The sequence below is a fragment of the Callorhinus ursinus genome, unplaced genomic scaffold, assembly GCF_003265705.2.
Source record: "Callorhinus ursinus isolate GAN/ISIS: 27379988/994484 unplaced genomic scaffold, GSC_fseal_2.0 scaffold13, whole genome shotgun sequence".
NCBI classification, from domain to species: domain Eukaryota; kingdom Metazoa; phylum Chordata; class Mammalia; order Carnivora; family Otariidae; genus Callorhinus; species Callorhinus ursinus.
In genome coordinates, this window is record NW_027397075.1 from 6,429,312 (window position 1) to 6,456,103 (window position 26,792).

Sequence of the window (26,792 nt, forward strand, 5' to 3'; positions counted from 1 at the left end):
CTCTTGCTGTAAATTGGCCCCACTTTATTATTTTTTATTTTAATTTTTAAAGATTTTATTTATTTGAGAGAGAAAGCACAGAGGCAAAGGGAGAGGGACAAGCAGGCTCCCTGCTGAGTGTGGAGCTTGATGGGGGGCTTGATCCCAGGACTCTGAGATCGTGACCTGAACTGAAGGCAGACACTTAACTGACTGAGCCACCAAGGCCTCCCAGAATTGGCCCCACTTTAAATAAAAGAGAAAAAAGGCTTGGTGGTCCCTTAAGTCATCTTTCCAAGAAAGGGTTCAGAGGCTACATAGACTTTTAAAAAATACTTTACGGGGTGCCTGGGTGGCTCAGATGGTGGAAGCATAGAAGGCACGACATATACCTCCCATTGCCAGTAGGGACAGGTGTCCATATTTTTGGCAGTCTTGTTTCATTTCCACCCGCTCATCCCCCTTTAAGGTAGATTACCCGAAAAACAAACTCCAGAAATAATACCATTTTCCTTTTGTGTCAAGGGCTTTGGAAACGTTTTATTTTGGGAAAGTTTCAAATATTGACAGAGTAGAAAGAATCCATGTGTTTGTCACTGGTTGGCCACATTTTGCTGTTTCGTCGCCACCCCACTTTTTTTTTTGGTTGCTGGAATATTTGATTTGATTTTTTTAAAGATTTTATTTATTTATTTATTTGACAGAGAGAGACACAGTGAGAGAGGGAACAAAAGCAGGGGGGAGTGGGAGAGGGAGAAGCAGGCTTCCCACGGAGCAGGGAGCCCGATGCGGGGCTCGATCCCAGGACTCTGGAATCATGACTTGAGCCGAAGGCAGTCGCTTAACCAACTGAGCCACTCAGGTGCCCCGATTTGATTTTTTTTTTTTTTAAAGTAGACTCCACGCCCAGCGTGGGGCTTGAACTCACAACCCTGAGATCAGGACCTGGGCTGAGATCAAGAGTCAGATGCTTAACTGACTGGGCTGCCCACGTGCCCCGCTGGAATATTTTAAAGCCAATCCCAGATAGATCTTTCACATATGAAGACTTCAGTAAGGTAACAGCTTAAGCAGAAGACAAAAATATTTATAGAACTGACAGTATTTAAAAGAGGAAAAAAGATCACCAGTTACCCACCTTTGGGGCATTCCAATGCTTGTCCCCACCCCTACACTTTGAAACAGGTAGATTTAAAAATAAAACTGCCGATGTCAAGCAATAATGAAACTAAAACATTTCAGCTAGGAAGCCCCGGTGCAAGTGCCCCATCCATCACGTGGGTTCAAGCGGGCCTTTTGTGTGAGACCTTGTCCTCTTCGGCTTAGATCCCAGTACTCATCGCAGGATAACTGTGCCCCCTCCTCACGCCTGCCAGGGTACCTTTAACAAAGCCTGGAGGTATTTTTGGTTATCACACTGGGGGGAGGGGCGCTACCAGCATCTAGTGGGTAGAGGCCAGGGACGCTGCTACCATCCTACCGAGCACAGGGAGGTCCCCATAATAAAGGACTGTCTGGCCCAAACTGCTGAGGTCGAGAAACCCTAGTTCAGGACCCTGGGAGATGGTGTTTTATCACAGGTCTCTTCCCTGTGGTTCTACTTTAACTTGCCGGGAATTGCTTAATGAACAGTGATTGGGGGGGGCAGACACCAATAGCTTTGACTGGTGTTGACATTTGCCAGTGTTAAGTTGAAGGTAAACCCTTACTTTTGAGAAAATTCCAACTGAATGACTTCATTCAGATTTTTTATTCTATCAGTTGTATCAACAAGGATTATTTCAGAAGTTTGTGTAACAAAATATGTATAAGGTTTCCACTCTGCTTACCAGGAAGTCAGACTCCCTCTGAGGCAAGCGGATGTGAAACCTTTTCACTTCTGGAGAGCTTCCAGAAGCAAAACAAGGCCAGGACTGTTTTAGTGGCAGCTTAGGCGTGCATGTAGATAGAAAGGGAAGAAGCAAAACCTGGAGCTGAAGGGGTGGGGTGAGAAGAGGGGTGGAGGAAAATGACTTTTTCATGGAGATTCTCTAGGAGGAGCATACAAAATCAGCATGGCTGTTGAGCCTTAAAGGAGAGTGAGAACCTGATGCTTCTGTGTGCTGCGCAACAGGGACCGTGCGGCTAAGCCAGGGTTCTCGGCGTCGGGGATCCCAGAGTCAAGTCAGCAGAGAGGGATGTGGCCACAAGTAATTGCGTGGCAGGATCGCAAATTACAGGTTTTATAATCGGGGTCCAGGAGCCCCGTGCCTTATGTAACTCTGTGCCTCGTTTCTTTTCAGATCGATCATTTAGAAAGTGGATGTGTGGGGTAACATGTCCAGTGTGTCCGAGGAGAGAAGAAAAAGGCAGCAGAACATTAAGGAAGGACTGCAGTTTATACAGTAAGGGCCTGACTCGTACCTGCATTCATGTCACATAGTATAGCTGACCCTTGAGCAACACGGAGGGGGGGGAACGCAGACCCCCCCCCCCAATTTAAAGTCCACATATAACTTTTGACTCCCAAAAATGTAACTACTAATAGCCTACTGTTGACCGGAAGCCTGACCAATAGCCTAAACAGTCCATGAACGCGTTAAGTTATATGTATTATTTACTGTATAAAGATAAAGTAAGCTGGAGAAAAAAGTGGTAAGAAAGTCATAAGGAAAAGAAAATACATTCACGGTACTGTATTATATTTATTGAAAAAGTTATAAGTGGATCTGCTCAGTTCAAGCCTGTGTTGTTCAAGAGGTCAACTGTACTTTTTTATATTGGATTAAGAAATCTTAAGTCCGGTTTGTAAGTCCTCTTAATTCAGGTCCGAAGTTTGATACTTTTATTTAGCAATAGTTTTTGCTCTTGTACTTTTGATTTCTTGTGCGCTCTGAAGTGTATCTTACTGTCACTGATTTTTAGAGCTAAAAGCCTTTAGTGTCTCTGAAAGTGTTAGACCGAGAGGAATTGGATCCTAATCACATCAGAACACTTCTGATGACTGAAAAGTGACTGAGAATGAACTTGCACGCAGGGCTTTTGTAATCAAACATTTCTGTTGAGAAGCTTGGGCTCTAACTAGCCTTCTGGAGCATGGCGGGGACGATACAGCCCGGAGCTTGGGCAGACTAGTCCAGGCCCAAGGGCCTCTGCTCTTCCCGGGAAGGAGACCAACTTCTCTGTACTACAGAATCCCAAAGTATTAGTGGTTCTATGCTATTTTACAACTTTCTTGGTATTTGAGGAATTACGCCTTCTTTTAGTAGAAGTAGGTTGGAGAAGAAAAGTGTTATACTTACTCAAGAGAATATAAGGGAAGAGTTACAGGTTCTTTTTCCCATGCCTACAGTTAGATATGAGTAATGGTAGTAAAGAGAGGTAGGTCTTTCAGACATGCTTTGGACCCGTGGCAAGCTAACAGAAGCTCAGTTTTACAATGACTTCTGGATGAACCAATCCCGGCGAGAGCCTGATAATTACAATTACTTGGTTTCTTCTCCTTAGGTCACCACTGTCGTACCCAGGAACACAGGAACAATATGAGGTAATGATGGGGAACACCTGTGCCTGAAAGCTCTGCAAGTAGCCTGAGAACTACCATGTCTAGTGGGGGTTGCCCGACGATGGCTTTGTGGGCCGAATGTGGCCCTTTGTCTGTTGCTATAAATAAAGTTTTATTGGAACACAGCCACACCTATCTGTGGCTGCTTGCATGACATATGGTAGCTGAGACAGAGACCATATGGCCCACAGAGCCTGAAATATTTTCTCTCTGGGCACTTAGAGAAAGAGTTTGCCAATCTCATACACATATAGGACAACATTATTGTCGGCACACGTGGACAGTTGTCCTGTATTGTCTTTCCTCCATGAGTGTAGTTTGCACTAATTTTTCCTCTGAGACCTTTGAAAATTACTGTTAGCCTACCTCTTATTTCATTGAAAACAAGTGAGACAGATTATGTTTCAAAGGAGACTTCACACACTCTCTTATTTAGGAGAAGGGATGATCTAACAGTAAGGGTGCCTGGATCCTAAGAGGGAACAGTTAGAGATAAAACTAGTGAGAAACGCAGTGAAAGCCTGGTTCCCTGGGTCTTAGACTAAAGGCCCTCGTCGGTACAGACTGTTAGTTCACCTGTGGCTTCTTGTCTCTGTGGGTTTTGATCCTTCTAAGAAGTCCTTCTTTCTCTCTGCCTCTCTGTCTCCCCCTTCTCTGTTTCCTTTCTGTCTTCTTCTCCCTCCCCTCCATCTCTCCAAACAGATGTAGAATCAGAGAGTATTATGGCTAGAAAGCACCTGGAACAACTGTTCATTTTACAATTCATTTTATAGTCCTGACATGTGGAACCGGGTTCCCGAGAGGTTAAGTGTTGGGTCACACGTCACCTCCCTTGTTAAAGGTTGATCTGTTCGGTGTTCTTTACTACTTTTGTCTGCTTAGACATGAATTTCGTAAAATGAGACTGAGGACTTGAATATCTGTTTTTGTACGATTTATCTGATCTTGACTTTTACAACGTTAAAGCAATGATAGAAATCATGAAGGAACTTTTACATGTACCGAAACTTCAGAACTTTTATAGGTACTGAAAGAATATATATACTGTGCTTCCTTGGTGAGAAAAGGGTTTAACATCCCCACTCCCAAATCAGTAGCTGACTTGAGCAAACATTTACAAAAGAGGAAATACAATGGTCCATAAAAATGTGGGACATTATTTGCAACTGGTGAATCACTAAATTCTACCTCTGAAACAAACAAACAAAAAGGATAGAAACAACAACAGCAAAATGTGGGAAATTGTTGGTAATCAGACATGCAGATAAAAAAGGGGACAGTTTTTCACCTAGAAATTAGTAGGGGTTTTATGTGTACACGTACACAGGTGCACACATACTACCCGGTACTGGTGGCGGTGCCGTGAAGGAAACCACTAGACGTGTTCCTCGTTATTGCCCCTTTGGAAGGCAGTTTAGAAATACGAGTCAGAAGCCTTATGATGCTCAATCTTTGTGACCTAGAGTTTCTCCTTGTAGGAATGCCTCACAGGCACAGAGTTGGGGATGTGAACAAATATTTTGCTGCATTTCTCTTCATGAGAAATTGAATTTTCTCTCTAAAAAGCGAGCAAGATAAAGCCCTTGCTGAGATGACGGCGGCATGGTCTCAGTTCCCAGTTTCTTAGAGCTGTGTTTATTGCTACGTCACATAGAAGACTCGGGAAGTTTTCCGTACACAAATTAAAATTTCCTCATAGCCTGACTTGTTCCGTAAAGGGCTTCAAGTGGTAACTTTCTTTTTTTAAGGTATATTTACGTGCTCTTGTGAGAAATCTTTTTAATGAAGGCAATGATGTTTATCGGGAACGTGATTGGAACAACTCGATAAGCCAGTACACGGAAGCTTTGAATATCGCTGGTTATGCAAAGTCTGAAGAAATTGTCATCCCTAAAGAAATAATTGAAAAGCTGCATATAAATCGTATTGCTTGCTATTCTAATATGGTGAGTTGTGATTATTTTATTTTATGTTATTTTTTAAAGATTTTATTTATTTGACAGAGACACAGCGAGAGAGGGAACACAAGCAGGGGGAGTGGGAGAGGGAGAAGCAGGCTTCCTGCGGAGCAGGGAGCCCGATGCGGGACTCGATCCCAGGACCCTGGGACTATGACCTGAGCCGAAGGCAGACGCTTAACCAACTGAGCCACCCAGGCGCCCGAGTTGTGATTTTTTAAAGGTGTTTCTAGAGAGAAAAAAACATTTTCAATAACATAGTACATTAAAAATCAGCTTTCTAATTTCCGTTTTACTTTTTTTTTTAATAAATATTTTATTTACTTGACAGAGACACAGCGAGAGAGGGAACACAGCAGGGGGAGTGGGAGAGGGAGAAGCAGGCTTCCCGCCGAGCAGGGAGCCCGATGCGGGGCCTGAGGCTTTGAAAAATCAGCTTTGGATAAATGTTCCGGGATTTTAGAAATAATTTGTTTCTTGGATGGTCCTTAGAGTTGCCATGTGAGTCTGGCTTCTGGGCTGTGTCTGCTTATAAGAGAAATAAGTGCAGGAAGACCCAGGTGTTCACAGATTTGTTTTCTGTAGTGGATTCTTCATTGGCTAGCTGTTTGGGAGTTATATTTCCAGTTGACATTTTTTTTTTTTAAGATTATTTATCTGAGAGAGAGAATGCGTGTGTGTGCACGCACAGGGCGGGGGAGCAGAGGGAGGGGGAGAGAGAATCTCCAGCAGACTCCCTGGTGAGCTTGGAGCCTGACGTTTGGCTGGATCTCATGACTGAGATATGACCTGAGCCAAAACCAAGAGCCCGATGCCTAACTAAGCTGAGCCACCCAGGTGCCTCTCCAGTTGACATTTTAATGAGTTTCAACAAAGGGTAACCAGTGGAGAGAGTAGGACAAGGGGAACGATTCCTGGGGCAGCAGCCGAGTCTGAAAAGTTTTATTTCTTGAAGATCTGGGGCCTTTATGGCCAGATGTTAACGTTTATCTGATCTGGGTGATGGGTACATGGGGATTGATATTCTATGTACTTTTGTGGATTTGAAATTTCATAATGAAGATAATTAAAAAAAATTTTTTTTTTTGAGGGTGATTTTTAGAAAAATACCGCGAACGTAAGAGTTTAAAAGGGGGTGGGGGTAGTAGTCCGGGATCTTCATTTGTTTGCATTTGCAAGAAGGCATCAGTGCAAGAAGTGAATTGTGGCTAACTTTCTTTGGCTTTACCTCTCAGGGTTTCCACGATAAAGTTTTAGAAGAGTGTGATGCTGTCCTCAGTCTAAATGCCAGTAACTGCAAAGCTCTGTATCGGAAATCGAAGGCTCTCAGTGATTTAGGAAGATACAGAGAGGCTTATGACTCTGTAGCGAAGTGCTCCTTGGCCGTGCCTCAGGTATGGACCTCATACGTCAGTTTGTTGGCTTCCATCATAACCATTTCCTTGCTTCCAGGTGGAGAAATGGCATGGAAAGAGTTAACATTTTCCAGCCAGCTGTCTGCATGCTTGAGTTGGAAGTGATCCTAAAGCGAGTGTCTGGACAGAAGAGGAGTTAGAGCTGTTTTGCCTATTTGTCTTCACAGTTAGTAAATACAAGCCTCCATTAATCACATTTTCGTTGTTCTCCCCCCCCCTCCCCCCCAGGATGAACATGTAGTAAAACTGACTCAAGAATTAGCGCAGAAATTGGGATTTAAAATTAGAAAAGCATATGTCAGGGCCGAGGTAAGCCGGAGTTCTCTGCAGGAGGTATTTTCATTTTGTTTTGTTACCTGGAGTCAGTTCTATTTTTAACTTAATTTTTTAAAATTAGCATCTTTCTTTTCTTTCAGCTCTCATTAAAATCAGTTCCTGGGGATGGGGCTCCCAAGGTAAAGTGATTACTTCTGTAAGACTCATAGCTTTTTGTTAAAAAAAAAAAAACAGATAGAAGCATTGGCAGTTCTGCTTTTAATGTTTTTGGTTTGCGTCTATTTTTGAGAGCTTTTTGTTCCTCAGACACATAATTGGCCAGAGCTTCCTGTCCTATAAAAAGAAACAAACAACTCAAGTAATATCTTTTACCCAGCATTTCCTGAAGTCCATTGGAGCATTTTCCAGGATGTTCGTAGATGTTAGGTTTTATTAGAAAAAGTGGCTCAGGGCCACATACTGATTTTGGGAGTCATTGGGTTAAACACAATTAACGAGTTGTTTTTTAAAGGTAAGTCTTGGAGCTGTTAGGATGCCATTGTGAGTTGGGGAGTGAGTAGCAGCTAGACTAGTCCCTCTGGAACGGGGATGTTCCTGAGTATCCGTTGAGAAATAGTGTCCACAAGAAGCCAGTGGTGGTGCTGATTGACTAGCCCTGCTTAGCCACGTGGCACCGAATATTCCGTTTGTTTCTTGGATCTTAACTGGAAGGAAGTCAGCTTTCTGTGAGAACTTGGCATTGCTCTCTTAGAGTGAGATATGACAGATGGCTTGTAGCGTAGAATCCTGACAATACTATGATCCGTTATTTGGTTTAATTTCTAGGCTTTGAACTGTTCTGTGGAAGATATCGAGCCAGGTATGTTTTCACCTGTCCTCTTCTTCTAGAAAGTACCAGCTTTAGATATTGTATGTCTCGTAGTGTCGTCAGATAAGATTACCGTGTGACTGTTAGTATTAAAGCAAGAATAATTTCGAAAACTACCTTTGTGCTTCTGGATGTGCCCGCAAGGGATTGATAATACTGGATGTCGGTAGGTGGTCATTGAATACCTCCTGTGGCCCAGCCAGCATCTCACAGCTCTGGCCAGAAAGGGGCCCAGGCACTGTGAGAAAGACGGATACGTTTTCACAAGTGAATACGTCTATTCCTGGGTAAAACAAATGACTTTTAAAATTATTTTTACCCTTTCATTTGATTTGCTTTTACTATTGTCTTTCCATTTATTTTTATAATCGCTTCCCTATTTTCACCTAGCTCTTCATTTTCTCTGTTATTGGCTCTTCATGCTCGTCTTCTGTGAGTACACTGAGGACGAGTGAGTACGTTTCTATCCGTGTTACAGATTTATTAACTCCAAGGCAGGAAGCCGTTCCCGTTGTCTCTGTGCCTACATCCAGCTTCTCTCACCAAGTTGGAAGTGAGTTGGTCTCCGGTCCCATTATGCCCTTAACTTCTATTTTGCCACTGCAAGTGGAAGAGAGCTCTCTGCCATCAACAGTGCTGGCAAACGGAGGGAAGACCCCCTTCACTATGCCGGAAGCATTTTTGGATGATGGAGATATGGTCCTTGGAGATGAAATAGATGACCTTCTTGATTCGGCCCCTGAAGCCAATGAAACTGTTATGGTAAATTTCAGCATTACTCCTCTCTTTTGAAGCCAGGCTTAATTTTTATTTGTCTCTTATTATTTTTATAGAGAGAGCGTGAGCTGGGTTGGGTGGGGGAAGGGCAGAGGGAGAGGGAGAGAGACTCTTAAGCAGGCTCCATGCTCAGCGCCAATGCAGGGCTCAGTCCCGCAACCCTGAGATCGTGACCTGAGCCGAAATCAGGAGTTGGATGCCTAACCAACTGAGCCACGCAGGTGCCCCAGGTTTAATTAAAAAAAAAAAAAAATTGCCATGTAACTGTATTTTCAGCATTACCTACAGGTAATGCTGAGGCTAAACTTTAGGTCTCTTACCTTAAAAATTACTTTTGTCCTTCTCTGGTGGTACCAGGCTCAAGTGGTTATTTTTTAAATAAAAAAGGAACGCTGATCTAGTAATGACCCAGTTTTCCTCAACACCTGTTGGAATCACATAGCATGGAAAGGGTGTGTTAAAAATTCTGAAAAAGAGGGGCACCTGGGTGACTCAGTCAGTTAAGCAACTGCCTTCAGCTCAGGGTCATGATCTCTGGGTCCTGGGATGGAACCTTGGTCGCTTGTGCGCACATGCTCTCTTTCTCTTGCTCTCTCAAATAGATAAATAAATAAATAAAATCCTTAAAAAATAAATAAAATTCTGAAAAAGAATAGGCATTTGATATTTAAAGAAAAACATGTCTTTTGGATTAAGAGCTTAAGGGATAATGCCTCAGGGTAACTGTAAAGCCAAGGTCAGGCTAGATCTGGACTGAGGCTTGTTTTTGTATGGCCTGCAACATAAGAATGGGGGTCTTAGATTTTTAAATGGTTGGAAGAAAAAAAAAAGGAGAACAGTATCTTTTGACACATGAAAGTGATATGAAATTCATATTTCAGGTTCATCAGTAAAGTTTTGTTGGAACACAGGCACGACCACCCCCTTATGTATTGTCTGTGGGCTGCCTTTTTATTGCAGCAACACGGTCCAATAGTTGAAACAGAGACTGTGGTTGGCAAAGCCTAAAATATTTACGATCTAGCCCTTCGCAGAAAAGGTTTACTGACGCTGCCATAAAGTATCTTGAAATAGCGGCAGCAGCAATAATATGAGGAGGAGGAAGAGGGGGAGCAATTCAGAGCTGGTTTCGGTGTGGCTGAAAGAGAGGGAGGAGGTACAATGTAAAAGGCAGGCACCCCGGGGTTCGAATCTTTCCACCTCTGTGGTCTTTGGCAACTTACTTCACCCCCAGTTTCCTGGTCTGTACAGTGGCCATCATGGTAGGAAGTATCTTGGAAAGGTTAACAAATAGATAGTAGTAACTTTCCTCAGTACTTAACAAGGCGTGGGAGCTCTCAGTAAATTGTCACAGTGAGCGGGGAGGAGAGAGGCAGCATTCCATTTGTCCTTGTGAGATTGTACATTTCACATCCCCAAGAAGGATGGTCCGGGGTGTCTGGCTTCTGCAACTCCCTTCCCTTGAGCACCTTCCTTCTCCCCCAGCCCCCACACTACTCCTCTGGAATAGAGCCAGTTCTTATGAGTCTCAGGGTAGGGTGAAGGGAAGGAATCAGAGGGAAATGAAACGTGAATGTAACATTTGGCTTGAAACAGTACTGGCCTTCAGACCTTGATCCTTTTTGAAAAGTGGGCTTGCCGAGAACTAAGCTCTGTAGCCTAGATTATTCTATGGAGGCTTGATTTTGATTTCAACTTTGTTACGTAATTGCCTAGCGTCAGAGTTTGTGCCTTATATGCTGATGTTCAAAGCAGTTCGGCCTACTTGTAACTGAGTTTCCTGGATTTTAATAGAATCTTTTTTTCTTTTCTAGCCATCAGCATTAGTCAGAGGAGCCCTCCCGGCTGCCAGTGTCCCCCCCAGCATACCCTTCTCAGCATCTCTGTTGGGCACCTTGCCGATTGGTGCAAGGTATGCTCCTCCACCATCCTTCTCCGAGCTGTATCCGCCTTTGACTTCATCCTTAGAAGATTTCTGCTCTTCTTTAAATTCATTTTCAATGAGTGATTCCAAGCGAGGTAAGAATCGAGCCATTTATGTAAATAATCCCAGTTAATTTTTTAAAAAAAGATCCTCTGTGTTTGGCAATTATTTAACTCTAGGGAGTTGGTACTTGGATTATTTTCAGGGTAGCTGAAAATATACAAACTCAGTCTTCAGTTTTAATTTGCCTGGACTGAACTGTGTGCCATTCCGGAGCTCAGGAAGCATAGGAATATGTAGGGATGTACGGGGCACTCGTTTCGGTTTGTTTTCTTAAACAAGATACTTTGTTAAGCTGGGTGTCTGTTGTTTTGAGGGGCAAAATGACTTTAATGTTTTCTCCAAGAAAGGAGTACCCCAGCTGAGAGAATCTTAAAGACAGGCTATCCTTTTAAATTCTGAACGAGGTAGATACTTAGTTACGACTAATGTCGGGTCAGAATTGTTCAGAATTAGATTTACAGAATTTACAGAGTTTTCTGTTTCAGGCTCCATCCCTGGAGGTCAGTGCACTGCCTGGTGCCTTAGTTTTTACAAGGGGTTGCTGAGTTTTTGGTCTGACTCCTGTTTTCGTAATTCCAGGTCTAATATATACTTTAAACAATAATGCTAACAATCTTCAGATTTTTTCTAAGGCATTGTTACATGGTTAAAGGGAGAAAAATCAAAACGATTGCTTTCAAGAGATTGACACCTGAAAAACCTAAAATTAGTGTGAAACAGAAGGGCAGAGAGCATATTACTCGAGTGGTAGACTGAGATAGAGAAAGTCATCGTGCCTTACTAATTTCCTTCATGTTGTGACGAGTTCCGGCTTCGTAGTTTGAAAAGGAGAGGCTCTGTTCCCATTTGGCGTATGAATTATTTTCTTAGTCCTTTTAACTGGTCCTGCTCCGTAGGCCCTGCTTTAGCTCACGTCTCCGAGAACAGCTCTTTATATAAGTGTGTTGGAGGGTTGTGTGTGCCCTTGGTCTCCAGAGGGAAGTCCACTGCCCAGTCTGGGTGTCACGAGTGAGGATGGGGAGTAGCGCGGGGAAGCCGTAGTCAGCCCCTGAGCCCTGATGCCCTGATGTTCTTGTTGCATGATTAGAATGAGAAGGTCTGTTGAAGTGTTTTTATTATTTTAGATCTGCCCACCTCCACTTCTAGAGAGGGAACAGCGCTTAGCAGCAGTAATTCTTCCCTTTTACTTGTAAGTGTCACTTCCTCTTTTGTAAATGCGTCGTCGCTTAAACGTGAACGGAGGCCTTTTGCTTAAGTAACTGACTGACTTGAATGGCCGTGCTGGTCTCCCTTACATTTTGCGTGTGCTGGGGGAAAGAGCGGTAAAATAAGACTCTCCTGGAGCATCCGGTCATAAATGCTCTGTGTGTGAGACGGGGTCTGTCGCAGACCGTGGAGGAGGCTTTAGTGCAGCAGAAACCAAACAGGGAAGCTGAGATCAGGGCGGATAAAATGCGTGTGCTGTGCTGTCGAAGCAGAACAGTTACCTGTTACTTTTAACAACTTTGCACGGAGGATCAAAGACAGCGGGGGAGGGGCCTAGAGACCCAAAGAGAGGAAAACAGAAAGAAACCGTTTTTTTTTTTTTTTTTTTTTTAAATAGAAGCGCAGCAAGGACAGACTAGTACGGATTTCAGCAGATGAAGAATGTCGTATTTTCACAAATTTGTTTCCATCTTTAGTGATAGTGCAATATTTGTTGGCTGTTTTTTTTTCCTGTTTTTTGTTTTTTTTTTTCTTATTCTTCTTGCAGATGAATGGCCCAGGCACCTTGTTTGCTTCTGAGAGTTTCCTGGGAATTTCAAGCCACCCCAGAAATGACTTCGGAAACTTTTTTGGAAGTGCACTTACTAAACCACCTTCATCAGTGACCCCAAGACATCCCCTCGAAGGAACCCATGAACTGAGACAAGCTTGTCAGATCTGTTTTGTAAAATCAGGTCAGGACCAAACAAAGGAGCTGACGATATTAATAAGCTAGCCCATCTGAGAGTTCTTAGGAATTCGTCAGTAGGCGTGGAAAACACCAGCTACTGTGATTCTCCCAGCCCTATTTGAGTTCTTGCTTAGCAAGCAGCAATTATTGACTTGGGCCCCTTGGAGTCTAATAGGATAAGTCTGCTCTTATTTGATAATGATTTCATTTATAGAATTATATGGAATGGAACATCTACCTGATTTTGAGATCTTATTGAAATTTTTATGAAATTCTTTATATTCTACATACATGTTTAAGAATGTGATCATTTTTTTAAAGATTTTATTTATTTGAGAGAGAAAGAGAGAGAATGAGTGGGGGCAGGGGGGGGAGGGGAGGCAGAGGGAGACTCACGCTGCCCGCTGAGCAGGGAGCACAATGACCTGGGGCTTGATCCCAGGACCCTGAGATCATGACCTGAGCTTGAAGGCAGACGCTTTACCTACTGAGCCAGCCAGGGCCCCCAAGAATGTGATCATTTTCAAATAAAGCAAGAACGAGAAAAAAAGCGTTCTAAGACCAATATTTGATGTAATGTTTATAAAATTGAAGTCTTTTCTGTTGGTTTGTTTCATGTCTTTACCCCTAAGTCAGGTGATAGAAACACAGTTTATCTTAAACTGGATCCAAATTCATTTTCTTTCTTAGTTGCGTATTTAATGGTGTTCTTTACCTTTAGAAGCCATAAGAATTCCTGTCCTCGTAGTTAAATAAGGGTATGTTTTGAGGCCACTGGTGTCTAATAAAACTTTGTGTTCTCTGACAGATAGCATATAAGAGGCACAAATCAGTAGCTTATTTACATTTGGGAGTTATAAAAATAGGATTTTTGTGGGAATGTAATAATCAGTATCCATCTGCTCACATCTGCTTGTAAATGTGCCTGTGAAATGAAACGTTACTTTTTGTGCCTTCGAGCAATCCTTTTTCACATCTTTTCCAGGCCCGAAGTTAATGGATTTCACTTATCATGCTAATATGGATCATAAATGTAAGAAGGATATTTTAATTGGTAGAATAAAGAATGTTGATGACAAATCATGGAAAAAAATACGTCCAAGACCAACAAAAACAAATTATGAAGGACCGTATTATATATGTAAAGGTATGTACTGTAATTACTTAATTGGCATGCATGACATAAGTGATAAATGATTTGCTACATTTATTCTAATGGTTCCCCTATTACTGTTACTAAAAGTGTGTAGGTAGAGTTTATTGTAGCAAGTTCCTTGGGTTGAGACATTTGTATTTTTTTATTATTTATTATTTTTACCTTTGTTTTTAACTTCTTTTTTTAATATTTGAGCGAGCAGGTGTGAGCAGGGGTGGGGGGCGGGGGGGGGGGGAGAGAGAGAGAGAGAGAATCTCAAGTAGACTCTCGCTGAGCGTAAATCCCAATACAGGGCTCAATCCCATGACCCTGAGCCGAAATCGATAGTCAGCTGTTTAACCATCTGAGCCACCCAGGCACCCCTGTCTTTAACTTCTTACACAGTGTCTGTTTTCTTGATGTTTATCGAAACAGGCTTTGACCAGGTTTCAAACGGAAAACTGTCTCACACTTGAAGTTCCCGGACTTAGTCTAAACAGAGTCAGAACACTGAACTAAGGCTTTGAGAAGGTTGCTCTTTGAGGTTGCTTTTGAGAGAACTTTGTGGATTCATTTTTGTCAGATTGCTTCATCTGAACGCGCTTTGAATGTCCTTAAATGATTTTTTAAGCTTAGACGGAGTACATGAGAGAATCAAAGTCTTTTCCCTGTCAGAAATAGAAATAATTCAGGCTCGTGTGCCGTTGTTTTAGAGCCAGGACCATCCCTGCGCAGTAAGTTGCGTGTCCTTGCTTGAAGCTATCCGTGAGTTGTTCGAGAAACTCAGATGGTGCCCTAAACATGTTTAATATTGACTGGCTTTGAAAAAACAGTGGCCATGTTTTCACCGTCTTTTAATTGTCTGTCTTTCTAGATGTTGCTGCTGAGGAGGAATGTAGATACTCAGGCCATTGCACATTTGCTTATTGCCAAGAAGAGATAGACATCTGGACGCTGGAGCGGAAAGGGGCGTTCAGCAGAGAGGCTTTCTTTGGTGGCAATGGAAAGATCAACCTCACCGTATTCAAACTTCTCCAAGAGCATCTTGGAGAATTCATATTCCTTTGTGAGGTACTGTCTCTGAGCCTTATTTTCTGCTGTAGAATCGGTGAGAGTTTCTGACTTGCAAGCCCAGAAGTAGAAAATACTGAGCACTGGTCCGGCCATAATGGGGAGCATTCACTCAGCCAACGGTAGTTACTACTAGGATCCAAAAGAATACAAAAACCTTATTTTAAATATTAATCAGTAGAAGTATGTAATGTATAAGCATGTGCATAATAAGTATGGTACAAAAGTTCTATTTTGTTTTATGTTGTTGTGGTAATTCTTCTTCTCTGTCTGTTCCAGAAATGTTTTGATCATAAGCCTAGAATGATAAGTAAAAGAAATAAAGATAATTCTACTTCTTGTTCTCACCCGGTTACAAAGCATGAGTTTGAAGACAATAAGTATGTTGGTAGTTTCTAATTTTTATAGTGACACAATAGATTCTGTTTTTAGATCCAAATAAAACCAGAGTAGTATCTCCCCAGGCATCTTAGCCCTGTTCTTCTGTTGTCGCTGTTTTGAAAGATGATGACTATTTAAAAATGTCTATTAGTATATTTTGCTGGGAATTTTTAAATGAATTATTGATGTTTTCTACAGAAAAGCATTATTGATTTGTGGCTTCTTATGACATGGATTTAAATATTTTATGGCTTAATGTGTAGTCATCTTCCCCCTCCATTAATTCAACAATTGCATAAAGTGATTTATTTTTTCTGATAAAGATTTTAAAGATGTATTTTCAGTCTAGAGCTTGACCTGATGTATGTATATATTTGTATTTGTTTTCTTTTGAACAGGCTTTGGCAGAACAATAATACATCACTCTGTTTGTTTCTTAGGTGCCTTGTCCACATTTTGCGAGAGACAACAGTAAAATACTCCAAAATACGTTCTTTTCATGGTCAGTGTCAGCTTGATTTATGTCGACATGAGGTTCGATATGGCTGTTTAAGGGAGGATGAGTGCTTTTATGCGCATAGTCTTGTAGAACTTAAAGTCTGGATATTACAAAATGAAACAGGTAGGTTTGTGCATGATGAAGAAATGTCTCCTCACAAACCAAGAAACAGGCTCTTCACTCTAGAGACCATACTGATGGTCACCAGGGGGCAGGTGGGGGGGGCACATGAAATGGGTGATGGGGATGAAGAGCATGCTTATCATGATAAGCACAGGGTGATGGAAGTGCTTAATCACTATATTGCACACCTGAAAATAACAGAACACTGTACGTAAACTCTACTGGAATTAAAAAACTTAAGTGGAAAAAAAAAAAGGTCTCCTCAAAAGCAATCAGGGTTTGGCAGAGAGCAGTATCAGAGACTTTTCTCTCTCATCGTGATATGGCAACATAACTATTGATTTTATCCTTAGCTTTAAGCTATCACTGTTCATTTTTAGAGTGGCTTATTTTGAGTATAGCCTCATGTAGTGACTTGCTGGTACGAGTTCATGCATGTAGTGTGTGCTTTTGTGAGGAAGAGAGATTCCTCTGACCGCACCAAGAGCTATATTTGTAAATATCCATTGTGAAAAAGAGTGATGTGACATGCATTCATCTTTGGTGGCAGATTATGCTACATGGGGGGTAATGAGGGAATCGAGTCTGTGATTGGATGGGTGGACTGTTCATGCAAAGAGGGAGAACCTAAAGGAAGGCTTGTACATTTCCCAGGTATCTCACATGATGCTATCGCTCAAGAATCTAAACGATATTGGCAAAATTTGGAAGCGAACGTACCTGGAGCTCAGGTATTTTCTCTTGTGTACTTTCTGCATTTGGTGTCCTTTCTGGAGCGACTGCATGGATGCCACTTGTTGGCAGGTGCAGTTTATACTTTTTTAAAAAAAGAAGATTTTATTTATTCATTTGAGAGAGAGAGAGAGCACGAGTTGGGGGGGAGGTACAGAGAGAGAGCAAGAGAAGCAGGCTCCCCGCTGGAGCAGGGAGCCTGATGTGGGGCTCGATCCCAGGACCCTGGGACCATGACCCGAGCCAAAGGCAGATGCTTAACTGACTAAGCCACCCAGGTGCCCCAGATGCAGTTTATACTTCTAGTCCACTTACATTCTTACTGTTCACTGACTTATTCTTAATGTGAAAAAAATCCCAAATTTTAGTTGATCATAATAATAAAAAAAAAAAGTAGGCATCCCATAATACCTGCCAAGGCTGTAGGATACAGTTCTCTTACTCAGTTTAATTGGCAAAACAGTTGGGTTCTTGGGCTGTGGGGATCCTGGGAGTGCGGGAGGTAGACTGTGTCTGTGGTCCTGCTTCCCACCTGGCAGGACTGCTCTATCCACTACCTCCCCGCCCACAGAATCCTGGTTATCACCCTCCAGAGCTGGCTTTCATAAGTTGAGGTTTGGTGTCTGTAATCTGCACCTATCATATTCTCTTGCATTGGGTGGAGAATTGGAGATTTAGTTATCTACTCAGTGTCTCCGATAGTGTATATAATGGTCAACTCATCAAACCAGACAGTATCAGAAATTGTATGTATGCTATTATGAGAAAAGAAATACCTGGCAATTCAGTATTTTGTTCTCAAAAAACTGGTGTTCTCTTAAAAGTAAAACTTATGTTTTAATTGTTTCAGGTACTTGGCAATCAAATAATGCCCGGATCTCTTAATATGAAGATAAAATTTGTGTGTGCTCAGTGTCTGAGAAATGGCCAAGTCATTGAACCAGACAAAAACAGAAAATATTGTAGTGCAAAAGCAAGGCACTCGTAAGTAGTGTGTGAGTGTGTGCAAACAATGCCTATTTCATAATTCTGTTACATGGGTATAAAATCATACATAGAAGAAAAAACGATTGACTTTGAAGAGAGCAGAGCAAAGTAGATAACGTAGGAGTAATTGCAAAGTGAAAGGGAAGAGATTTTTACGATTTCATAGATAAGAATTCAACAGAATTTGGTAGTTTCTTCTCTGAATTTGATCAGTTCTTTGTTCAGGATTCCTAGGGAATGTCTGTTAAAATAATAGGAAATGCAATGACAGAATCATAAGGCATTTCTTTTAGAAGGGTTGAGAAAAAAATCTCTGGTCCTTCAGGTACGGACATTGTACCTGTCCCTTTATATTATGCCTTGTGCCAGTGTGTCTCTGTTTTTTCTGAACTCCATGTTTCTTAGGTGGACCAGAGATCGGCGTGCGATGAGAGTGATGTCCATCGAACGTAAGAAGTGGATGAACATCCGTCCTCTCCCCACAAAGAAACAAATGCCTTTACAGTTTGATGTACATACGTAACTTTTAAGCCACTTTTTTTTTTTTATTAGGCATTTCAAATCATTAGAAAGTAGTAGTGATTCAGATTGGAACTTCAGTGCTCGTCGTAATACCAGAATTTTTAAATGGTCCTCTTGTTTTCCTTCCCCTTTTGTATGTGTGGTTCTGTGACAGTTTTCAGATTGACTGGGACTGGATGAGTTACTCGCAGAAAGGAAATAGACGGTGGACTCAAGAAATAGTTATGGGCATGACCTACCTTATTTTTCAGATGAATTACTTTGGGAGTGAGTAGGAGAGGATTTCATTTAAACTTGATTCCTAGGCTTTGCTATCCAACTCAAGGCCTTTTGTTACTATGAACGCTACTGATAAGTTTCTTTGACTAAAGCAATAGATATTAGCTAAAAGATACCCCACTTTATAGGATTTTCTAAAAGTAACCCAAAGGAAAAGTGGTCAGTGTTCGAGGCACGTGTTCTTCAAAAAACCCTTAGAAGGTACCAGACCAACTGAAAGGGTCGTATTTCATTCATGAGGTGGCACGTTTCTGCTCCATACCCTCTGCTGCGTTCCGTGGTCTTGAAGGTAACTGTCCAAGCAAACCCCTTGAGCCGGCTCTGGACTTGACTCTTCAAGGGAGAGAGTCTGGAGTGAGTCTGGGGGGATGTCATTGTGTGAGTTAAACAGAGACACTTGGAGCATTGACAGGCAGTAAACTTTCTGCCCCGACGGTGGACAGAAGGAGAGAACTGTTTGCCCACAGAAGCAGAGCAGGTGGATTGCAGAGTCCCCTTGGAAATGATGCCCCCTCTCTGACTTGCCCAAGAGAGTTGAGGAAGAGGCAGGTTAATTTCCTGTCGCCCAGGGTACCTTGCATTTTGTAAACATACACAGGTTACGAGGTCAGTCTCTGAAGGAGGTGGTATGTTTGTGTTTCATCCACAGTGGTTTTAGACTTGGGGATCTGAGTGATTGAATTGGTGGGCCTTGTAGGAGGGGAAGAAGGTTTGTTGGAACCGTGGATATCTTAGGCTTTAAAAGAGGAGATTACGGGTGTACTCCTCATTCTTTGTTAAAACAAAGGTGACTGAGAACGATTCTAGTTCAGCTGCTGGGACTACTGATTATTCTTTAATCTCGGACGTGCTGTATTGCCGTGCAATGCACCAGTAGCTCATTTCCTCTTTTTTTTCTACCATACTAGGTATTGCTAAGGGATCCTTTTTCTAAAAGAAGAAATAATACTCTGTGTGTGTATGTGTGTAGACAGTATGGTGAGGTGGAAGGAGAATGGGCTTCAGAGTCTGCCAGAAGGGCCCTGGTCAAGTTACTCAGCCTCAGTTTGCTCATCTGTAAATGGGAATAATTACGTCCTAGGGAAGATTACATGAGATGGTGTTATGTAAAAACCCAGCACAGTGGCCGGCCTTCTCCTTTATCTTCTCTTCTCCCTGCTCCTTATCATTGAACTTTGAGAGACTATGGTAAATGTTTCCCTAGTAATACCTGCCTAAGAACTTATTGGGGTTTCACTTTATGCAGAGGATTGGGGGCGGGGGGCAGGGGCGTTGACATTGGTCCAAGGAAGGAAACCTGCAGTATTCAGGACTGACTGCTTTTAGATTTTTAGCAAAAACTGATGCTAAGTATCTGATATTATGTAAACTAACATATAGGGCCAGCCTCTGTTGAAACACAAAGTAGGCTAACAATTAATTGTACTAGAATGCTCTATAAAGACAAGTATATTGATATTTGAGAATGAGCTGTCTTGGTGATGGAGGTTTTCTTAGTTCTTGATAGTTGTGGTTCTTAGAGACATCTACATTTTGCTGATCGCTGTCACCTTATTTTCCTACCAGTTTCATTGTATTTACTTAGTAAAAACACAATGCAAATAACCAGAAGAGGTAATATTTGAACGCTATGTAACTGGATGGCCTGGCTCGTGTATTCATTGCCTCCAGACAATGCATATCGAACAAATGATGGCTGAGGTTAGCTACCAGAATGGGTTATAAGTAAGCTAAATGTCTGAGATTTTTCCTGACACTGTTCAGGACCTTTGGAGTAGTCCGTAGTTTCTTTACTGCCTCCCAGGAGCTGACAAGGAGGCTCCGTGGGGATTAGGCAGGGAGAGGAGTTGCTGTCAGATTGAGGGGGCCAGAGATTTGCACTGTGGAGATCGAATGCTCTGCTGTGTTAAAAGCAGGTACTCTGAATAAGGGAGTTTGTAGACATTTTCTTATAAGAAAATATTCCATATCCTAGTTCCATACTTTGTTTTTTTTCTTTTGGAGATTTTCTTTTGAAAAATTTTGAGATAAGAAAGCTTAATATCATCTCGTGTATATTGGGCTTAGAGTCAGTTTGAATTCATTCAAAGTAATCTTATGTAATAATTGTGTTACTCAGTGTTAGCACAGATAATAACGCTTATTTTGCTTAAATGTAAAAATTAGGCAGTTTTACTAACTGTACTCTTGTCTTAAAGCATATTCATTTTTTTTTTTAAACAGCTGTGTAATCATATTGCTTCTGGGAAAAAATGTCAGTATGTTGGGAACTGTTCCTTTGCTCATAGTCCTGAGGAGCGGGAAGTGTGGACGTACATGAAGGAGAATGGGAGTAAGTTGCTCTCTTACCTCTGGCTTGACATCCGTGAAATCTAGCCTGCTGGGAAGTTTCCTTCCTCTCTGTACATATGCCAGCTCACCTCGAACCCAGGGAGTAGTTTGCATTGTGCTATTTTGTCAGTGGAGTAGAGCCTGACATCTGATCTGTGTTTGCTTCGGTCAGAGCCAGATACAAATATATGGGAGTATTTGTATGACACAGACGTGTTCCCAAAACGTGGCCTGGGAAGTTCAGTCCTTCTTGACTGAATCAGACCATCTGCTCCAGCTGTGAATAGGCACCCCTAAAAAATCAGGTTAGAATTGAAGGTTTCCTCAAGGAGGCCTTCCCGGTAGAACAGCCCCAGATTCAGAGGCCTGAGGAGAGAATGTTTATCTTGGTCAAACTGCAAGTTGATCATGGGAGTCTTTGAGAGGAGCCTCAGACAGCCTTTCACTTTTGACTGGAGAGGTTTTACTGCAAGGACGGGGATTGTTGTTTAATCTCTAGGAAACTGATGGAAATTTACCAACTGCCTAAGATCTGCAATCTCTGAATTACAAGAACCAGTCAGATTGAAGCATGTCCCCTGCTGTGTTTAACTGTTGTTCACACTCCGTGACCTGTGTGGACAGGACTCCTCACTCTCTTGCTTGGAGGAGGGACATACTCTTGGGCCTTACCGAAGATGTCCTTGCGTACCAGGGCTGTTGCAATGATTCCTGCTCCAACTGGTGTGGATGGAGAAGGATTTCTAGGTGGCCTCTCATCTTAGTCTGATGACATATTGTTAGAAACACTTGTGCAGGCAGCAAAGTCGATTTTTGACCTTAACCTCATGACCAGATTTTTTTTTAGCGCAGTGGTTCTCAACCGGGGATGAATTTTGCCACATACACCCGCCTCCCTTGGGAACATTCGGCAATGTCCGGAGACGTTTTTGTTGTCGTGACTTGGGCGGGGTGTCCTACTGGCATCTAGTGTGTAGAGTCTAGGAATGCTGTTAAACATCCTGCAATGCACAGGATAGCCCCCCACAGCAGAGAATTAGCTGGCCCAGCAGTGAGGTCGAGAAACCTGGCTTCGCACTTGATAGTCATGCCGAATGCACTTGTTCTTACTGTAGGAAGCAGCTTGTAGCCACTGCCCAGGACCTGGTCACGGTTGTGCTGTTGTGAATGGCACCCCAGCATGTGGGTCCTCGGGGACGGTGGCTCGAGTGACAGGCTCCCGTCAGGGTCAGAATCTCGGTCTAGTAGTAGTGAGTTTCTGGTCTTTCTTGGTAGACAGGAGTGTATCTGCTGCAGGCCCCCGAGCCGTGTTTAGTAGCCCATATAGTTACGGAGGTGATAGTGAGTGTTTTACTGGGGGCAACATGAAGCAGTGGGAGGTGCTTTTTTTTTTTTTTTTTTTTTTTAAGCAATACCCTTTTAATGGTTTCTGACTTTTCAGCACCCCCAAAGGCTCTTGCAAATGCAGGGAGTTAATTCATCTTGAAAGCTAATGTTGGCATTCTCAACAGTCCGGAATTAGGTTCAGAGCCATGAGGGTTCCCCCCCCCCCCGGACAGGGCCCCTCCCCCTTGCCTAATGTGGCCCGTCTCCGTTCTGCCATCTCACTTTCCTCTCGAAAATGTATGCCAACTGATAGAAAAGGTGTGCATGGTCCTGTGTGTATTTCAGTGGTGTCTTTACATTCCCGCTGCTGCAAGTGATTCATTTTTCTTTAGTACAAGATATGGAGCAGTTTTATGAACTCTGGCTAAAGAGTCAAAAAAATGAAAAAAGTGATGATGTTGCCAGTCAATCAAACAAGGAAAACGGAAAACAAATTCACATGCCAACAGATTACGCTGAAGTTACCGTGAGTCCTTCGCTTCCACCACTGATGGAGCCTTTCCTTTCTTTCTCTTTCCCTCAAGCCTGGTGCCCTCGCTGGCTGCCTGCCTGCCCTCCTCCCGTCTCTCCACCTCCCTCTGGTGGCCTTGGGCCGTTAAACTTAAGTCCCCCGATTCTAGCAGATCCTTTCCTTGATCCTTTTGCTGACTTTGGAGCCAGAGAATTTGGAGCCTAAATGCTGGGGCCTCTCCTTACGAGCCTGTGGCCCTGGGCAGGTTAATGAGCATCCCGGAGGGGGGTCGTGATGGGTAAGTGAAGTAGGGTGGGTCCCGGACACTTAGGCTGAAGCCGGGCCTCAGAAGATGCTCTGGAAACGTGGGTGCTCACACACCCCCGCCCCCCGCCCCCGCCGCATTCTCTCCTTACCTGCCAGCGTCTGGCCTCTGCCTCAGGGTTCTGTGGATACCTGAAGTCCTCTGTGGTTTTTTACTGTTTGGGTTTTCTTTTAAAAGTTTTTATAAGAGTGAGGAGGACAGTATAATGACTATCTTGAGCCCACCATGTTAACAGTTCATTGTGTTTGCTTTTGTGAAGTAAATAAAATGTTTACAGATAGAGTTGGAACCCCTTTTGTCCCCCATCCCTGGGGGGGCAAGATCCAGTGTGTATTTCAAAAATCCAGGCTATGTTTACCTATCTTTGACATTATTTATTCCTAAGCTATAGTTCTGCTTGGCTTGTGTTTTTAAAGGGGACATAGGCACATGCGTTATCCCGCTCCTTATTTCTTGTTTTGTTTTTTGGTACCTCCCCATAATTGACTCTGCTGGATCTGGGTCACGTCTGTGGCCTGGCCTTGCCCCCACGCGTGTGCCTGGGATGTGCCCTCTGAACTCCACCTCCTCTGCCAAGGCACAGCGCTGATTCCCTTGCCACCTTTCAAGTGTTCCTGTGTTCCCAAAGCAGGGTCACCTGGACCTGCTGGGTTGGGAGATTTACCTGGGCTGTTTAATCAGGTAGATCTTCATCTGTCCCCCCGATCTAGCGAGTCACAGTCTCATGGGAAGTCTCCAGGAATCTCTTCTTACCCACTTGCAAATGATGCTTTCCCAGGGCATTTGGGGAACACTGCCCAGATGCTTACAGCTTGCATCTGTGGTGGTCTTCCACCGACGAGGACACAGTTCCTTCTGTGTAGGTCTGTGCCCCGGGGAACGAGTCCTCCCAGTATCTGGGCTTCCCTGGTCCCTGGCGTGAGTCCTGGCCCATTGTAGGAGATCATTTCATGTGCCCTGAATGGCAAGGCTGCTCGTCCCTCTGCAGCTGGAGAGCTCCGGGCTTTCCCGTCCTCTCTGCTGGTCCTCACAGTGTTCATCCGTCCCAGGGTCCTCATGTGAACCTGGCCCCTTGTCCTCCCTACACACGTCCTTGTTTGCGCACCAGCCCCCATCACCTCTCAGGCAGAGACTCGCTGGACACTGCCCTCTGCTGCCTGTGCTCTGGCCCTCCTCCCAGTGCTGGGATCCTTTTCTCGGTCCAGTTTCTGACTTTGACTTTGAGCTTTACCTTCTGGCCCGGCTCCCCCCGCCCCCCCCCCAGATGGGCTCCCCGAGAATAGAGTCTGGGTTTCTAGCCCTGGTGCCCTCTCCAAACCGTGTTTGGCCCGTTGAGGGACCCAGACAACACCCACTGACGGGACGCGTGTCTCCCGTGCACTTTAGGCGGACTTCCACTGCTGGATGTGCGGCAAGAACTGTAACAGTGAGAAGCAGTGGCAAGGCCACATCTCTTCTGAGAAGCACAAGGAGAAGGTTTTTCACACCGAGGACGACCAGTACTGCTGGCAGCACCGCTTTCCAACCGGGTATTTTAGTATTTGTGATAGGTACGTAGCTCTCGTAACCTCCTGCGTGGAGAGTGCTTAGGTCACGTGACTCGCTCAGTCATCCTGGCGGTGGGCAGAGGTTATGGGGGTGAGGAGGTCTGAGAGTGGGTGCTTGGATTGGGGCTCGAAGTGTTAGTTGCTCCTTGGATGTTTCTTCACTCTTCTGTGGTTACATGAAAAGATTGACTAGCCTGCCCATATGGGGTTGAGATGTCTTAAGATAACCGAGGAGAGATGTATGTTTGTTCCAATTTGCCCAAACCATCTTTGAGTTGTCAGGGGTGAGTGGCTAACCACAAGGTGCCCTGCAGGGGATGTTCGTCGGTTCGGAAACTGCCTCTGAATACTGGCTGTTCCAATGCATATATGGAACCGACTCAGGTCAGAGGGCACATCCCAGAGGTTACTATCGCCCCTTTGTTTAAGTTGCCTTAGAAGATGTTTTAGCAAAAAAAACCAGATAGTTTGGAATTGCTCCTCATTTTGTCAAATCACTGTCTGTATGTAATTTCCCAGTTCAGATCCATGTGATACCCCAAACTATTGAAGACATCTTTTACGTAGCATCACTTCCGATTTCTTTCTCCTGCATCAGGAAGGACTGCAGTCTTTCCTCCCTTCATCAATCAGTATTTCTCACCAAATACATTTAAAAGGGCTATTTTTTTTTCCATTGTAGATGTCAAGGCTATCTAATGTTCATTTTTCTAGGCTTAAGATTTTGAACTAAAAGTTTTATGCAAATCACCAAGCTAGTGAAGCACGCACTTTTTGGGTTTGTATAAATAACCTGGGGACGCTCACCACCCACGCTGACTCGCCCTGCAGGTATATGAAGGGCACTTGCACAGAAGGGAATGGCTGTAAATTTGCACACGGGAACGCCGAACTCCATGAATGGGAAGAAAGAAGGGATGCCCTAAAGATGAAGCTCAACAAAGCAAGAAAAGATCACTTAATCGCCCCAAATGATAATGACTTTGGAAAATATAGTTTTTTGTTTAAAGATTTAAACTAATATGCTGGCTTTTATGTATGTTACCTAATCAAAGCATTGACCAGAAAAATTGAAGGTGTTCTAAGGCACGTAGCAGAGGAGCTGCAGATTTTCTGCTTGTATTGGCGTCTATCGTCCCTCCTGAGCAGCAACCCACAGTAGGTAGGAAAATGCGCTGTTTAACAGGTCTGGCCATGCTCTCATGGCACCACTGGCATCAAATGGCGAAGTGACCGCTACCCTGTTGCCATCTGTTGAACAGACTTTTGGATGAAGTGTGTTGGGGAAGAGGGTAAGGTTATGTCTAAGACGACTCCTTGAGTTGGTCCTTCAGATAAGAACCATCTTGGTGAGAGAGTAGACACTTGCGCTAGGGGTCAGAAGACATGATGGATGAAATTCTTCACATGTTTTAAATGGAACAAATTTGTTTAATATAATGAAGTTTGCTACTTATCTGTACGTAGGTTGCTAAAAAGGATTTTCTTAACTCAGATTTTAAGCCAAATAACCATTTAACACTAGTACATGTTAAATGGGGTATTTTTCTGTATTTGTATGTTTCACTATAATAAGGGAACTAAGGATAATGTGCATTGAGACTATTTTGAAAAAATAATCAGTTGATTCAAATTTTATTTCTTGGTCTTTTGCTGTTTAAATGATGATTTTGAAAGATTACACTTGTACTGTTGGTATTGTGTAGTGTATGGACCAATATTGCCTGTAATAAACATTTTATATATAGATGTCTTTCATTTTTTGGTGTGGTTGTCCCCCCCCAAAGAATTATTGAAAATGGGCCCCAAAATCACAGTTTTGATTTTTTTTTAATGCCTTTAAGCAATTAGTGATAGTATGCAAATTAGACATGATAGCGTCTTTTCACTCTGTCCCACTCTCTCCCAGATTTGGGTTGATAAGCAGCTTCTCTTGTTCAGTGACATGTTAACTCTTCTGGGGCTCTTCTGTGTTACATTCAGATGCATGAGTAGCAAGGAGACAAACAGCCAGCTAGGATGTGGGCCATGGGTTTCCACAGATGACTGGCACAACGGTCTCAATAGGGCTGTTGGTTGGCAGGATGGCCGGCAGACACAAAGACAGAGCTAAGCTGTCCTCTGGGACCCTGACCTGCTTCAGAGGCTGGGACGCGGTGAACTAGGAAGAAGAGTTGTCTGCAGGGTGTGGGGTGGGGGTGGGGGGCTGCTATGTCCTGAGGATGTTACCAGTGCTCTGTCCTTGTTGGGGATGGGGGTCGGGGGGAGTGGTGGATGGGCTTG

The 26,792-nt window shown here is 43.3% G+C and overlaps 1 protein-coding gene across 2 annotated transcripts; it reads left to right on the top strand.

Moving 5' to 3' along the window:
• The first annotated feature begins 920 nt into the window (after nt 1-920).
• On the top strand, nt 921-26,256 carry ZC3H7A (zinc finger CCCH-type containing 7A). Of its 2 annotated transcripts, XM_073899499.1 has the most exons (23): nt 921-1,037; nt 2,262-2,363; nt 3,466-3,505; nt 5,272-5,469; nt 6,717-6,875; nt 7,125-7,205; nt 7,313-7,351; nt 7,998-8,031; nt 8,519-8,802; nt 10,632-10,836; nt 11,929-11,993; nt 12,558-12,744; nt 13,726-13,887; nt 14,750-14,946; nt 15,226-15,326; nt 15,768-15,949; nt 16,604-16,680; nt 17,532-17,665; nt 18,074-18,179; nt 20,693-20,801; nt 22,519-22,652; nt 24,349-24,512; nt 25,341-26,256. In XM_073899499.1, the coding sequence occupies exons 2-23, from the start codon at nt 2,296-2,298 to the stop codon at nt 25,528-25,530; spliced, it is 2,916 nt and encodes a 971-aa protein (XP_073755600.1). In that variant the 5' UTR covers nt 921-1,037; nt 2,262-2,295; the 3' UTR covers nt 25,531-26,256. The 2 variants fall into 2 exon arrangements, with proteins under 2 accessions (XP_073755600.1, XP_025711302.1); XM_025855517.2 differs by lacking the exon at nt 921-1,037 and having other exon boundaries at nt 2,223-2,363.
• Nucleotides 26,257-26,792: the final 536 nt, after the last annotated feature.

Excerpts from the sequence above, each read along its gene's own strand:
- ZC3H7A (XM_073899499.1), top strand. The coding sequence starts at position 2,296 with ATGTCCAGTGTGTCCGAGGAGAGAAGAAAAAGGCAGCAGAACATTAAG. Across the intron at positions 2,364-3,465 it reads GAAGGACTGCAGTTTATACA|GTCACCACTGTCGTACCCAG; the intron begins GTAAGGGCCTGA and ends TCTTCTCCTTAG. Across the intron at positions 8,803-10,631 it reads AAGCCAATGAAACTGTTATG|CCATCAGCATTAGTCAGAGG; the intron begins GTAAATTTCAGC and ends TTTCTTTTCTAG.